This window comes from Pseudonaja textilis, chromosome 8 (genome assembly GCF_049901715.1).
Source record: "Pseudonaja textilis isolate UNSWEBS1 chromosome 8, rPseTex1.2, whole genome shotgun sequence".
NCBI lineage: Eukaryota > Metazoa > Chordata > Lepidosauria > Squamata > Elapidae > Pseudonaja > Pseudonaja textilis.
Genome location: NC_141997.1, coordinates 6,962,297 through 6,978,090, shown reverse-complemented (window position 1 = coordinate 6,978,090; position 15,794 = coordinate 6,962,297). Strand labels below are relative to the sequence as shown.

The following is a 15,794-nucleotide window of genomic DNA, read 5'->3' as shown; positions in this document are numbered from 1 at the left end:
ACTAAACTTACATATCTTCCCTTTCCCTTCCTTTTTCTTCCATTTTGTAGTTTTAAACTAAGATTACAAAAAGGCTTTTATATTCTTATGACATTAAAGAATGTTTATTCTTACATCTTATTACAAATAAATATCTACTGATAAGGGCATAAATAATATTACTGCAAGCATACTCCATTTTAATACATTTGACTATTTATACTTTAGACCTCTCTCCATCAGTTTTAAGACAACTTATGAGCCATATATGACTTATATGGAAAAAAGAGATTTGGTATTCTTTAGACAATTTAATTAGCTTGAGCTTTTTTGCATGTTTGGAAATTATAGTTGTTAAGAGAAGCTCTTCACTCTGCTGTGACAAATACAAAGTTTAACTACCTTGATACTGCAAGGCTAGTAATTGATTCCAAAAGGTTAATTGTGAGCTGCCTTGAAAATGGTTGATAGAAATGTAACATTGAACTGTGATTATCTATTAATATAAAAACATCCAATGTGACTGTTAAATAAAACCACATTCATCATATGCCATTAAGTTTCTCATATTTGAGGTGGCACTGTGTTTAATGTAGTTAGAGAAGTTAAATGTACTTCTTTGTGTACATTAGCTAATTTCCATTTGCTTTTTACAAAGTAATAATTTTTTTACATTTCTACTAATGTTTTTCAGATAATAGTGGTTTTCTTCAATGATATCTTTAAATATACTTTCTTCCAGTTTATATAGAACCGATTGGAAATTCTGCTGCTTTGTCTTCTCCATATACTGCAGGAGTGTCAAACTGGTGGCCCGCGGGCTGGATGCGTAATGAGCGTAATGAGGAAAAAATGTTGTGATATGTCACGTGATGGCAACATGATGCCGCGAATTTGACACCCATGATCTGCTGGAGCTCAAAATTCTTTTCTTTTTCAGGTCATTAAGCTATGGTGCTATTGGAGTAATTGTTGGACATGAATTTACTCATGGATTTGATATCAATGGTGAGATTTAGATTCTTAAAATTTGGTTAAAAATAAATGACCAATTTTGCAGCACCCTCTTAACTTCTGTAGGAGTAAAAATGATGAACTATAAATGCAAACTTCATGTACTTTCTAAAGCAATATGGAGATGTAGTGTTTCTAGTCTATTAAGTGAAAATAGCTAATATGCATTAAATTCTTGCTTATATTTATGTAAATTTTAAGATACATGTACATAGTGAAGTGATTCTTTTAAAAGAAATGTTTCTGGGTTAAGTTTTAAGAAATCTGCATATTAATATTATGCTTTGTGGGGTTTTTTTGAAAATGGAAATGCAGGTCGCAAATATGACAAGAATGGAAATTTGAATCCTTGGTGGTCCCTGCAGTCAGAAGAAAAATTCAAAGAGAAAACAAAATGCATGATCAATCAGTACAACAGTTATTACTGGAAAAAAGCAGGGTTGAATGTAAGTTCAGGTTTTTTGGCTTAAACTGGTTTGGATCAACCAAACTAAATCTAGAACAACCAGCAGTAATATATCATCATGACATTTTGATGTTTGGCTTTTTTGTATAGCTTGTAACATATTTGTTATCCTTTTAACTAGATATATTTAGCTTTTTCAGTGATACCTGATACTGAGAGATACATTATTTCATCTAGTGACAGCTGGCTGCTGTGGCAAAGATTTTAAAGACTTAGTTATTTTCCAGTGCTTTTCCTTGCTTTTTCCTTTAATTTCAAGGCAGAGAGGTAAGGAAGAGATGAAATAACGGGAAACCACCTATGCTTGCTAATTATTCACTATACATCTATACAATTATATAACTGTCAATAACAATGCAATATATATTGTTAAACCTATATTCCTTAATAGCTTTTGATTTTCTGTCTCTGTCTGTCCATCTGTCTATATCTAATCTCTACCTATCTCATCCATCCATCCATCCAGTAAAATGGAGAAAAATGGAATTTGAAGCAATAGGATCCACTGACTGGATTCCTTGGAAAACTTAAGTACTAATGCTACATAGCAGCCAAAATAATTTGAAACACAACTTGTTTTTTTCACTTTTTCAGCATGTTAAAAACATTGTTTTTCTAACTTTGCTTACAGATAGTCTTTGTTTAAAGACTGCCCTGTTTAGCAACTGTTCAAAGTTAAAACTACACTGAAAAACTAACTTTACAACTGTTCCTTGCACTTAGGATGGTTGCAACATTCCCCGGCTGAGTTATCACCACTTGCCTGCTCCACAGCTGGCTTCTGACAAGTTGAGTTAATAAAGAAGCTGACAGTATAATAACAAGTTGCAATTATATGATGTTTCACTTAACAACCACTACTTAGCAACAAAGTTAGCAACCCTTGTATTTTTCCCCTGAGTTATATGGAAATATTTGATGTGGATTGAAAAACCATGATAATTTACAGTATTCTTACTCCTAGATAAAAGGAAAAAGGACTTTGGCAGAAAACATTGCAGATAACGGAGGGTTACGACAAGCTTTTGGGGTAGGCAGCTCTTTTTTTCTAAGTGCAGACCAATACGTGGTCCAACACCTCCCCCCCACCCCCTATTCTTATATATATATATATAAGAATATATATATATTGTAGGAAAGAGGGCTGGTGAAACCTGCACTGCCTTCAATGTGTTCATTATGTCTCTCATCAGGCCTATAGGAAATGGGTCAAAGAAAAGAGACAAGGAGTGGAAGAGGCTTTACTACCAGGCATTGATTTCACCCATAATCAGCTCTTCTTTCTGAGTTATGCTCATGTGAGTAGTACACATTTCAGAATGGATACACATATAGCTGTTCGCTGTATGATGAGTAGACAAGTCTGCTTGATTACCAAAAAAATGTCATTTTCATAAATTGCAGATTATTACCAGTCTCTTACCTTCCCTTCCAAAAAAATTACAAGGCTTCTCTTCAGATTCTTTTTTCTACAATACCTTACCAAAAAGAAGTAAAGTATATTTCAGTGCTGCTTCCTACCTGATAGTTCATTCCTTTCTGGATTTCTAGTTGCTGAAGAGAAAGAAATTTCAAAGGCAGCCCAAGTTCCTTTTTTTAGCACAATGTTGCTTTTTATAGCACAATCATGTTTTGTGCATTATTTGTCTCCGATTTACATATACTACGGACAACTACATCGGTCATTGGTTACAAGCTGGATCATGAAAGAGATACTACACTTGATCTTAACCAAAAGGCTGAGAAGCAATATGAGAAGGATCATGAAAGAAGTTCAGAATTATTTAACTGGTTCTTTTATCTAATTATCTAACTATATATCTTAGGTGAGGTGCAATTCATTCAAACCAGAAGCTGCAAGAGAACAAATCTACACTGGAGTTCACAGTCCCTCTCAGTTCAGGTATTTTAAGTTGCTTTCTTTTCCCCCAATTGCCATAATACAATAAATCGGGCAGGTATAATAGGATATAAACAGCTGTTCTGATCAGTTAAGAAATGTGACAATTTCTTTTAACCCCTCTGTTGTTCTGCAAGTACTCATATATTAGCGTATGTACTTCTTTCCCTTCACTTTATTTTCCATCTTGATATTTATTGTTCATCATTTGCAGAGATTTGTTTTTCCAGCCTCAAGAAGCTGATTAGTAGAAGGGAGATTAAATTCGGGGTGGGGAAAATTATTTTCTTCTTTCCAGGTAGTAGTTTCTCTTCTCTGTAACATTTAGCTGTGTGAATTTTAATTTATTAATGTTTATTCTAGTATTCTGAACCTAAGTGTAGCATTATAATCGTAGATATGGGCCAACTGATCCCACATGTCAACACATTAAATCAGGTCTAGAAATGTGGGTAAGAAAGATTGTTTTCTTTTTTCTTTTGCAAATGCATACACCCAAAAATTTACACAATTGAAGGCAATTCTTGCCTATCTCTATCCTGGAGCCAGCAAAAGTTTGTGCATTTTGGTATGTTGTGAAATAGGACTTGACCCAACAGCACAGTTTCATTACACAAACCTCCATTATTTCTGTGGGAGTGAATGCTTTTACACTATTTTTTATTTGTTCTGTTGTATTTTAATGCTGTATTTTATTCTTTAATGTTTTAATATTTTGAGTACCACCTGGAGACTGTAGGGAGCTTAAATAATTATGATAAAATATTACTACATACAATTATAATTAATGAAATAGTGTTATTTTTTTAATCATTGGGCTTTCCAAGAACAGGAATTTCTATTGCAATTTTTAGTGCAATTTCCTGCCAATATTTAAAGAAGTATATTCAACATCCAACAGATTAACAGAGTTGGAAGGTCATCTAAGTGACCACCCCCCCACCCAAACAGGAGACACTACACCATTTCTGACAAAAGGCAATCCAGTCTTCTTGAAAGCTTCCAGTGATGAGGCTCCCACAGCTTCTGAAGGCAAGCTGTTCCATTGGTTGATTGTTCTCACTATCAGAAACTTTCTCCTTATTTCTAGGTTGAATCTCTCCTTGATCAGTTTTCATTCATTATTCCTTGTATGGTCTTCAGGTGCCTTGGAAAATAGCTTGACCCATCCTCTCTGTGGAAGCCGCTCAAATATTGGAACACTGTTATCATGTCTCCCCTGGTCCTTTTCTTCTCTAGACTAGCCATGCCGAATATTTGCAACAGTTCATCGTATGTTTTAGCCTCCAGTGCCCTAATCATCTTGGTTGCTCTTTGCACTTTTTCTAGAGAAGATGTGTCAAACCAGATTTCTTGGAGGGCCAGATCAGCATTGTAGTTGTCCTCTATGGGCTGACCAGGGGGAGAGAGATGGGATGGACAGCCTCCTGTAGCACCCTGATGGCCAAAATAGGGCATGGGGGGATACAGGTAGCCCCTGTGTAGCCTGTTTTTTGCCTGAATGGCCTGCAGCACCATGTCAGCCAAAATGGGCTGAGGGGGGACCACAGATGGCCACCACAAGCTCCGTTTTTGACCTGAATGGCCTCCTGCAGCACCCTGCTGGCCAAAACGGCCTACGGGGTGACTGCAGGCAGCCCCCCTGTATGTCCTGTTTTTGGCCTGGGTGACCTCCTGTAGCACCCTGCCAGCCAAAATGGGGCACATGATAGCTACTCATTGCCCTTCATGGCCCATTTTGGCCGGCAGGGTGCTGGAGGCCATCCAGGCCAAAAATGGAGCATGCAGGAGCCACCTGTGGTCCCTCTGCCATATTTTCACTAGCAGAGGCACTTCTGGCTGGTCCTTTGCTATTTCCAGGCTGGCCCTGTGGGCCGGATCTAAGCATCCTGTGGGCTGGATTTGACCCACGGGCCTTGAGTTTAACACCTCTGTTCTAGAGGCTCAACATCTTTTTTATAGTGTGGTGACCAAAACTGGATGCTGTATTTTAGGTATGGTCTTACTAAGGCTTTATAGAATGGTATTAGTACTTCACCTGATCTTGATTATATCCCTCTGTTAATTCAATTTAGGGTTGTATTGGCTTTTTTGGCTGCTACCACACACTGTTGGTTCATATTTAATTGGTCCCACTAAGACTCCAAGACTCCACAGTTACTGCTACTAAGCCTGGTTTCACTCAGTCTATATGTATACTTTTGGTTTTTCTTGCCTAAGTGTAAGACTTTACTTTTCCCTACACTGAATTTCATTTGTTAGATATGGTCCAGTGTTCTAGTCTGTCAAGATCCATCTGGATCTTGAGCCTATCTTCTTGGGTGTTAGCTATTCCTGCCAGCTTAATATCATTTGCAAATTAAATCCCAATTCACACAGTTCTCTTCTCCATCCCTAACTGTGGACCTGTTTCATATATCCTTAGAAATGTAATTGCATCTGAGGAGAACTGGTTGGTGTTGTGGCAGGAATGGTTGGAAATAGCAGAGCTCCACTGAGCTCTGTGAAAACCAGCCAATATCTGCTTGCTGGAAGACCCTTTGAGGTCAAAGCAACCGGGGGGTGATGAAGGAAGAAGAGGTGCTTCATTGGCCACGAGAAAACTACAATTTCCTTATTAGATCTGAAGAAAGCTCTCCTGAACTGCAGCAGAGATAACAGACATTTTTGGCAAGTTACAAGCTGTGACAACTGGGACAATAAGATTTGTGTTAGAGTGGTTCGTGGATAGAGCATTGAAACTGGGTGAGATAACTTCCAACTTTTATTATAGAGACCTAACCCAAGTAAAAGATTTTTTTTTAAATAATCTCCAAACATTAAGAAAGCAGTGACTGGAGAGAAAGAGAAATATAAAAGACTCAGATGTGAAATAAATATCTAATGGAAATATCTAATCTAATTTAAAACATAGAAAGCCTGGAAAAGATTTAACATTATTTTGAAAAGTGATTATTGGGAGAAACTGCTTTTTTATTTTTATTTCTAAACCCCACCCCCCCATTGGTTGTGTTCAATGGGTGTGGAGCAGGAAAACTATCTAGTGGAGGAAGATTACTGCAGCGTGGGAACTCAAGTGCAAGGGTCACCAATCTTTTGGACCTCAAGGGCCACCAAACTCATAATTTCAAATCCCGTGGACCACTAATATGAATTTTAACTGACGGTGGCTTGCTGATGTTGGTGGAAAAGTTGGTCCCATATTCCAGAGCTGCAGTAGTCACAGGACTAGCCTGTGCAATGGCCTGCCATGGATGAGCTGCTCCAGGACAACCAAAGAGCCAATCTTGTGACTTCTGCAGCTCTGGAATATGGGACCAGCCCGTGATGGGGTTGGAAATCTCCACCATAGGAGCTGGCACCTGTAATATGCAAATTTGCAGGTGGTGCAACATGCAAAAAGCAGTGCAGTCCTCACCGGCCAGGACGAGATAATGGTGCTGTGGTAGCAAGAGGGGGCTGGCGGCACAGGTGGGCTGATGCGGCGATGGCGTTGGCTGGAAGGTGCAGGAGTGTCACACTACTTGCATTTGCATGACACTCCCACACTTTCCAGCTCATCTCTCCTGGCTTAGGCTCTTCCTTGATGGCTGCGGGCTGTAGGGATGGCCCGGAGCAGGAAAAGTACCGACTGATGGTTGTGGGAGGGGGTGGAGTGGGCAAGATTGTGCTCACCATCCAGTTCAGGGGTCCGGAATGGGGCGTCATCATCGTCAAGTTTTTTTGTCCCTCTCGGTGCTCTGCTCTGCTGCCTCCCCCACGGCCCCAACCATCACTGATTGGGGAAGGCACAGGAAAAGTGAGCAGAAACATAGCTCTCGCTGGGGGTGAAATAGCTGAGATCGAGGAAGGCACAGGCAAGAGAAGACACAAGCTGTCGCCTTTGAAAAGTGCCGCTTTCTGTTGCCTGTGCCTTCCCTGATCTCCACTCTTTCACCCCAGCAAGAGCTATGTTTTTGCTCACTTTCTTTTCCTGTGCCTTCCCCGGGCAGCAATGGCTGGGGCCATGGGGGCATCAGAGACATCAGGGCTGCTTCCCCCACTCAGCAATCCAGGCCTGGAGGAGCATGGAGAGTTGCAGGTGAGCGCCAGAGGGTCAGAAGACATACTCCGACATCTCTTGAGGAGTCCTCTTGTGTGGAGGCTGAAGGGGGGGTGTCGGATGCCCAGACCAAAAGAGTGCCGAGGAAGACAGGCTCCTAATAACCAGGCAACACCCCCCCCCCTTCAGCCTCCCTGAGACTCCCTGAGGCTAAGCTCCAGGTTTCTCCTGCCATTTCCAAGCAGAGAAGTGTGCCTCCCTGTGTGGAGGCCAAGCGGGGGCGGGGGTGTCAAGCTCAGAAAAGCTTGAGCTCTTTCCTGCACAAACAGGCTGGTTATTAGGAGCTCGTCTTCCTTGTTGCTCTTTTGGTCTGGGCATCTGACCTTCACTGATGGTTTATTGCGGGACTGAGGGGAACTCCGGGTTGGGTTGAGCTGAGCCCCTTGGAAGGCCCATAGTTTGCCTCATCTCTATTTGTACAGGTGAGAGCTCAAGCTTTTCTGGGCCTGGTTTGGGATGATCTGTTCTTAACAAACCCGTGCTGACTGATAATTATTACTTTACTTGTTTCTAGATGTTGGCAGATCTTGCCACCACTTTCAGCTTTCCCACCTTCCGCTTCAGAGTTTCAGTCACTCACTGATTACTTTTCCAAACTATCCACTAGTTATAATCCAACACCAATTTTGCCTCGATATCTTTCCCGGACTCAAATTCAATCTCTTCTCTCCGCTTCCTTCTTGAATTGTTCCGTCGCGTCTTTGGGCCAGCCTCAACAGGCTGACTTCTTTTGCCCTGAGCTTTGGGCTCCCTTCTTTACCTCTGGGATTGCAATTTCCCTGATAGACTCCACGAGTTCTTCCTCACTTGGGTGATCCTGCCAAGATCTAGTCCCACCTCGAACGGTTGCCCACAAACAAAAACCCCGATGTAGGAGAGCAGAGCAGAGTTCTCCCACCTCGCCATGTCACGATGTCACCGGAAGTCCTTGACTAAATTTTATTAATAATTGACTTCTTTGGAGTTTTTAGATTTTGGGATACTGGAATATTAGAGGTATATTAAGTAAATTTTAATATATTAAACTGGTACAAAATGACCCAACAGGAGACAATAAAGTTTTATGAAGAAATGTTAGTGATGCTTAAAAGTATTTATGAAAATGTGACAAAGAATCATAAGGAGATGATGGGATTGTTTAAAGATAAAGATGTGAGTGTAGAAGATCCTCAATAAATGGTGGAAAAAGATGAATATGATACACAGAAGACAGATGAGAAATTAGAGGGCGTGGTGGAGACAAAACAAAATAAACTACAAGAAGATAAAAATAAGTTACAAAGAGATAAATTATTATTTTCCAAAACTAATGAAAGGGTTATGGATGGATATTCAAAAGATGCAACAGAAGGAGATAAAGGGTAAGGGAGAGGGAACAGTCAGTTTGTGCAAAAATGCTAAAAAGACATATAGGATTCCAAGAGAGTAATATAAAAGAATCACCAAAAAAATCAATAAATGATGAAATTCTAAAAAAGCTGAGAGATGATGGATAGAGACATAATATCTTGCAATATAGCAATTATATTAAAAACCAATAGATATAAGTGGAAATTTTAAATTGGGAAAATAGTAGCACATATATAGAATATATGATAGAATTTATTATAACCATAAATACAGTATATTAAGATTAGGAGGTGGAAGACTAGGACTACATATATCTAAATGTATTATGATTAATAGGGTGCAAAAATATACTGGAATATATAGTTTTCAAGGACTATAAATCCAGGGGACTTAGAGATATAATCTTGAGACTGATTAAATCTTATTAACAATTGGTTTTATTGGTGTTTATAGAAAATTGAGATATTGAAAATGTGGTGGAACACTGAGTGATAATTACAATATTATAAAATTAATGACTTAACAGGTTAATAATAAGTATATTGTATAAAGAAATGTTATTGATGTTTACATATATATTTTGGAAAAAGTGATAAAAATCATAAAGAGAGAATAATATCATTTAATGAGGTGAATATAGAAAAACCCAACAACTGGGAAAAATAAAGAAATAAGTACCAATGGGAAAATAGTATAATATATTTTGATACATAAAAGAATATAATTATAGTGAGCATATGAAGGTTAGAAGTTGGAAGATAAAAGCCCTGTATATGTAATTGTATTATTACTATGAACGTTGTGTGAAAAATATATTAACCTAGTCATTACACTGTCCACAAAAATATTGGTTGTTAAAGGAAAATTATAAATAAAACATATAAAAAAACAAATGGTGGGAAAAGATGAATATAATATTCAGAAGACAGATCACAAATTAGAAGGAGTGCTGGAGGAGACAAATCAAAAAAAGTTACAAGAAGACAAAAACACCGAAGAGACAGCAACAATAAGTATTACGAATCAAATAAATAATTCCTTAAGAGTTTACAATGGAACAGAGAAAAGAAGGTTTTCGAAAAGAAGGAAGGTTTTCGAAAAATAATGAAAGGGTTATGGATGGATATCCAAATGATGCAGCAGAAGGAGACAAGGGGTAAGGCAGAGGGAACATTCAGTCTGTGCAAAAACATTAGAAAGAAATATAGGATTCCAAGAGAGAAATATAAAAGAGTTACCAAAAAGTCAGTAAATGATGAAATTCTAAAAAGACTAAGAGATGATGGATAGAGATAAAATATCTTGCAATAAGGTGACTGTATTAAAAACTAATAGAAAAAAGTAGAAAGTATACATTGAGAAAATAGTAGCATACATATGGATATATAATAGAATTCATTATAACCGCAAATATACTAAGTTTGGAGGTGGAAGACTATGATTAGGTATATTTAAATGTATTATTATTATTAACAGTGTAAAAATATATATTGAAATTTATAGCTTTGAAGGACTATAAATTCAGCAGATTTAGAGCCTGGGATTGCTTAAACTTTATTAATAATTGGTTTTATTGGTGTTTATAAAAAAATGAAATATTGGAATTATGGTGGAACATTGAGTAATATTTAAAATATTAAATTATTAGTGATTTAGCAGGGGTCAGCAAATAAATTGTATGAAGAAATGTTATTGATGTTTGAATATATTTATGGAGAAAGTGATAAAGAATAAAGAGAGAATGGTATTGTTTAAAGACAAAGATGTGTATGTAGAAGAACCACAACAAATGGGGAAAAATAAGTACAAGTTGGAAAAATAGTATTATATACATATACATACATTAGATACATTAAATAATCTATTATAATTACAATGAATATATTAAGGTTAGAAGTTGGAAGACAAAGATTATGTATATTCAATTGTATTATTAGTGTTAGCAGTGTGTAAAAAATATATTGACTTAGTCAATACACTGTCCACAAAATATGTTGGTTGTTAAAGGAAAATTACAAATAAAACATATAAAACAAAGAAAAGAAAAAAAAGGTAATTGCATCCATAGAAAGTGCTAGGAATCCTCTGTATTTTAAAGATTTGTTGCCCTAAATGTCTGTCTTCTGAAAGAGAGATTAAAAACCCCTCACATGGATAACCATTTGGAATGAGAAAATACATTTTCCAGTAATATAGCTTCCCCTACACGATGAGTTAGGCTGTGAAAGATAATAATTCAATTGTGACACAAATTTTATTGTTTTTTAAATAGAGGGTTCAGATAATGTCAAAAAGCTTGAATGATACTGGATCAAATGGACACTTTTAATGAAAATACAGCTTCAACAATTAAAAGTAAAGTTAAATCTAATGTAAAGTACATGAATTATTGGTAATAATTCAACAATGTTCAGGAAAGAAAACTATCAGGACAAAAGAGGCACCACTGTTGAGATCCTTGTTTAATGTGCTGCTGCAGGCAATGAACAAGCAGGAGACTAGAATGCCTAAAAAGCTGGAATGACATACAAATTAATGGTATATTCTCATCAACAAGATGGTATATTCTCATCAACAAGATGGGCATCTTATCTCCAGAACTTATCAAATAACATTACCTAATGTACACAGGTACATTAAAGTGGTGAGCCTTTTAAAGGATTTTATGTTAGCTGAAATGGTATGATGAAGTAGCAGGGCTAGCTTGAAATAGCATATGTTTCTCTACAGGAAATCAAAATGAAGGTTTTGTAGCCTGAAATCACTATCAAATATTGTCACCTAATATACCCAGGAAGTGGGTGGTGAACCTTATAAAGGATTTTACATGTTATCTGGAATGATAAGGTGCCATAGCAGTGGTAGCTTGAGTTAGCATGTTTCATGAATGAAGGCAATTAAACATGTCCCAGGATAATGTTGCAGGATCCAATATAGGTTGGCAACAGAGACCAGTGGTTTTGTCTTCCAAGATTTCAGGCTCGTACTGGAGCCCATCTTCAGGGAATTCTCTCTAGCAGAAGCATGTTCACTCTGCTTCATTCTGTCAGAGTTCCCTGAAGATAGACTCCAGTACAAGTCCGAAAGAAGATAAACTGCTGGTCCCAGTGATCAGTCCAATTTGGATCATAGCATGTTTTTCTACAGGAAATCAAAATGAAGGTTTTGTAGCCTGAAATCACTACTTATATGTATTAAGAATATGAGGCACAGTATTAAATTAATTTGCAAATTTACCTTTTCTTTCTCCACTTCAGAGTTATTGGTGCTATGAGTAATTTTGAAGAATTCCGGAAAGCTTTCAACTGTCCAGAAAATACTACAATGAATCGAGGTGCAGATTCCTGTCGAATTTGGTAGTGCTTCCTCTGAAATCCTGTGTAGAAATCATGTCTTCGTTTCACTGGCCTACTATTGCTTCAGAATTGCATTGATCAAGTGCATACCAATATTATTTTGCTGTGTAGCATTCCCATCCTGGTGCTTGACCCAACCAGATCTGGCATTATTGAGTTGCTTCTCACAAGCAAGGATAATTCAAAATGTAGTATGTAGAAAAGAACAGGCATTTTTTTTTAAAAAAAGTGTCTTTATACAGTTCATAACCTGTAAAAAATTGTACTATAGTATTCTCATTGCTGTGAAGCAAAACAACACCAACATTTTAAGTTTATAAATGTACATTTCCACTTTTTTTATAGCAGTAATGCTGGTATTTCAAATTTGTCAAACTATATCCCAAACCATACAAACACAGATAAAATCTGATTTTCAGTAATCATGTACATCTTTCCCAGTGATGGGATTCAAATTTTTTTTACTACTGGTTCTATGGGCATGGCCTGGTGGCCGTGGCTTGGTGGGCGTGGCTGGGGAAGGCTACTGTAAAATCTCAATTCCCTCCCCACTCCTGGGGAAGGTTACTGCAAAATCCCAATCCCTCCTCACCCCACCAACCTGCTTTCCAGCTCCGTTCTCCTGTGCAGGGCAACAAAAGACCCAGCCGATCAGCTGGGATTCAGGAGGCAGAGAATAGATGGGGGCAGGGCCAGTCAGAGGTGGTATTTGCTGGTTCTCTGAACTACTCAAAATTTCCACTACCAGTTCTCCAGAACTGATCAGAACCTGCTGAATACCACCTCTGATCTTTCCTCTACTTTCTTGAGGTATTGATCAGAGAGATCTTTGGGACCAGTACTTTAAGAATAAGGTTGCTTAACCTATTCTCTTTCCACTGCCACTCTGAGTTATATGGTGGAATATACTAATGAAGCACATTGGGTTCAGTTTTGGCTTCAGACATGCATGCTTTCTTCAACCTATAATTGCATATGCATATATGTATGATACACACAAACTCGTAATCTATTTTTCAATTTATGTAATGGATTACAAATATTTTACCTGAATTGTGGACAACATTTATTTTATAATATAATAAAAAGGTAAGTTTGAAACAAGTATAATCATTTAAAAGTCAGATGCATGATCCTGTAATGCCAATTTAAGCACTTTCTCCACAAATCTTTAGCAACATAGATATTGTGGCTATTTGCCTCCACACTGGTTAAATATATAAAATCTTTGCTCAGCTAACTGCACATTGGCTTCATGACAGATGCTTCTGATAATATGCAAAGAGTAAATTTTCTACATGAGTGATTTTAATCTACATAATATAGTGATCTAGGCATGAACAGAATTGGGAATGAGGCAGATGTTTTGTAGCATTATAGAATGTCTACTTGTTTTAAAAAGTGAAGAGCTTCTTCCCAGATACCACCATTTTCTTGCAAAGTAGAAAGGAGGGATCTTTGGTGCTCTATGAGCTTGCTTCTTTTCTTGCAGACAGTTCATTACCTAAACTAGGTAACATCATCAGTATTAGTAAGGAGTGCAGTTTACTGTCAGTTTACTGTCATATTCTAGTAGCTTGCCCTGTCGGTGTTGGTGGGAGTGGTCTTAGAGATTCTTTGGTTAGACTGTTTAATGTTGGCTTGTTTGGTAGTTTTTTGATTGGGGTATTGTTTATTTGATTGTTGGTCTGATGTTAATCTTGGAGTAGGAAGGCTGAAAGGGGCAGCTTCTGATATGGAACCTAGCACTCTTGTCTTAAGGCGAGTTTCAAACTTACCTTGGGTGTAGTTACAGAATTGGTTCAATTATTCCAATGTTTTGCAGAGATATTGGAAGTGACAATGCCAATTCACAGCTGCAGATGGACTCAAGGGAGTCAATTATAATTCAGTTCAAAAGACTTGACCATTTCTAGTATTTTAGGCTTGCAGTGACAGCATTACTATAGCAGGGTCAATTTAGGGCCCTAGGATCACAATATAAAAAGATTCCACAGATAGAAAGTGTTAACTATACTATATTAACAGTAGGATTCTTGCTGGTAAAGATTTGAGTAAAGAGTGAAATAATCTTATATCTTTTTTTCTGTTTTTTAAAAAATTGTTTAAATTGTTTACCTTTTAGAGGAAAAAATATATCCATATAAAAATTGCTTGAAATCGGATAATTTAGTTAATGATCATATAATACAACCATTCTCAAATCACAGATGAAGATAAAGTGATAGCATTTTTATATATTGTATGACATTTTCTACTGTAATCTGCTTTTGAGTTCACTTGTCAAAATATATGATAAGTTTTTAATAAATAAATCTTGCAAGGCTACTCCAATATATTTTTTGTTTTCTTTTTCTTAATGTGAACAAGAAGAAAGATATCCAAGTATCAAACACTATTCAGTTGCCTATAAAAGAGCATTTGTGCTATATTAGGACAATACTGAATCGAGTCTTTACACGGTAAAGGTTTCCCTGGTCTAGTTGTTTCTGACTCTAGGGGGCAGTGCTCATCTCTATTGAGCTGAGGGAGCCACATTGTCTGAAGACACTTCTGTAGTCATTTAGCTAGCATGAGTCATCATGACTATATGCTGAGGTGCATGGAATGCTGTTAGTTTCTCACCAAAGTGGTACCTATTTATCAATTTGCATTTTCATGCTTTTCAACAGCTAAATTGGCAAGAGCTGGGACAAGAATAGGAGCTCATCCTGTCACATGGGTCTCGAATTGCCAACCTTCTAGTTGATAAGCCCAGTGTTTTAGATATTAGACCATAGATATTAGCCATAGTTGAATATTGTGCTCACAGTGAGTGCAGCACAAATAACAGGAAAGGATATGGTTATTATTTGCAAAAGACTAAGTTTTGGATTACAAAATATTGATCACAACTTTCCTATAGTTCAATATTCATTGTAACATAAAATCAGAATACAAATTCCATACTTGGTTGCCCAAAGGAACTTTTAGGTGCTTATTTCCAATTAGGATCTATGTTAGGAGACCTCTGGACAGGGGTGGGATTCAAATTTCTTAACAACTGGTTCTGTGGGCATAGCCTAATTTGTGGGTGTGGTTTGGTGGTCATGTGGCTGGCTGGGCATGGCTTGATAGTCACATGACTGACTGTGTGTGTGGCTTGGTGGTCATATGACTGCATGGGTAAAAAGACAGAAACTCACTTTAACAATGTTCTTGGTGCAGGCTTGGACTAGATGACCTCTGAGGTCCCTGGATTGCTGTGCTTTTCAAAGCATTCTCTGAAGCTGCATCTAGTGCCAGGGTTTGTGGTTCTTCCTTCCTCTCCTTTTTCTTTCCCTCCGTCCCTCTATCCATCCCCCCATCCTTCCATATCTCATTCACATTCCTTTCCCTTCCCTCTTTTTCCCTCCCCCCCCCCCTTTCTTTCTCCCATCCCTCCCTTTCTTTTTCTTCTTCCTTTTAAGCGAAGGAAAGAAAAAAAGAAAAAAGAAGACTACCATGCATTTCTATGCTATTCGTGGTATATTTTCAGCTGGAATCTTTTTCTACTTAAACCAGGGGTCCCCAAACTTGGCAACTTTAAGACTTGTGGACTTCAACTCCCCGGCTAGAGAATTCTGGGAGTTGAAGTCCACAAGTCTT

The 15,794-nt window shown here is 37.6% G+C and overlaps 1 protein-coding gene across 1 annotated transcript in view; it reads left to right on the top strand.

Annotated features, from left to right (window-relative positions):
- PHEX (phosphate regulating endopeptidase X-linked) overlaps positions 1-14,501 on the top strand; it is a 150,114-nt gene extending 135,613 nt beyond the window's left edge. The window contains exons 17-22 of the mRNA XM_026714276.2: positions 920-987; positions 1,309-1,439; positions 2,424-2,489; positions 2,653-2,757; positions 3,286-3,362; positions 12,069-14,501. Coding sequence (XP_026570061.1) covers positions 920-987; positions 1,309-1,439; positions 2,424-2,489; positions 2,653-2,757; positions 3,286-3,362; positions 12,069-12,171 — 550 coding nt within the window. The 3' untranslated portion in view covers positions 12,172-14,501. The remainder of the gene's footprint in view (positions 1-919; positions 988-1,308; positions 1,440-2,423; positions 2,490-2,652; positions 2,758-3,285; positions 3,363-12,068) is intronic.
- Positions 14,502-15,794: the final 1,293 nt, after the last annotated feature.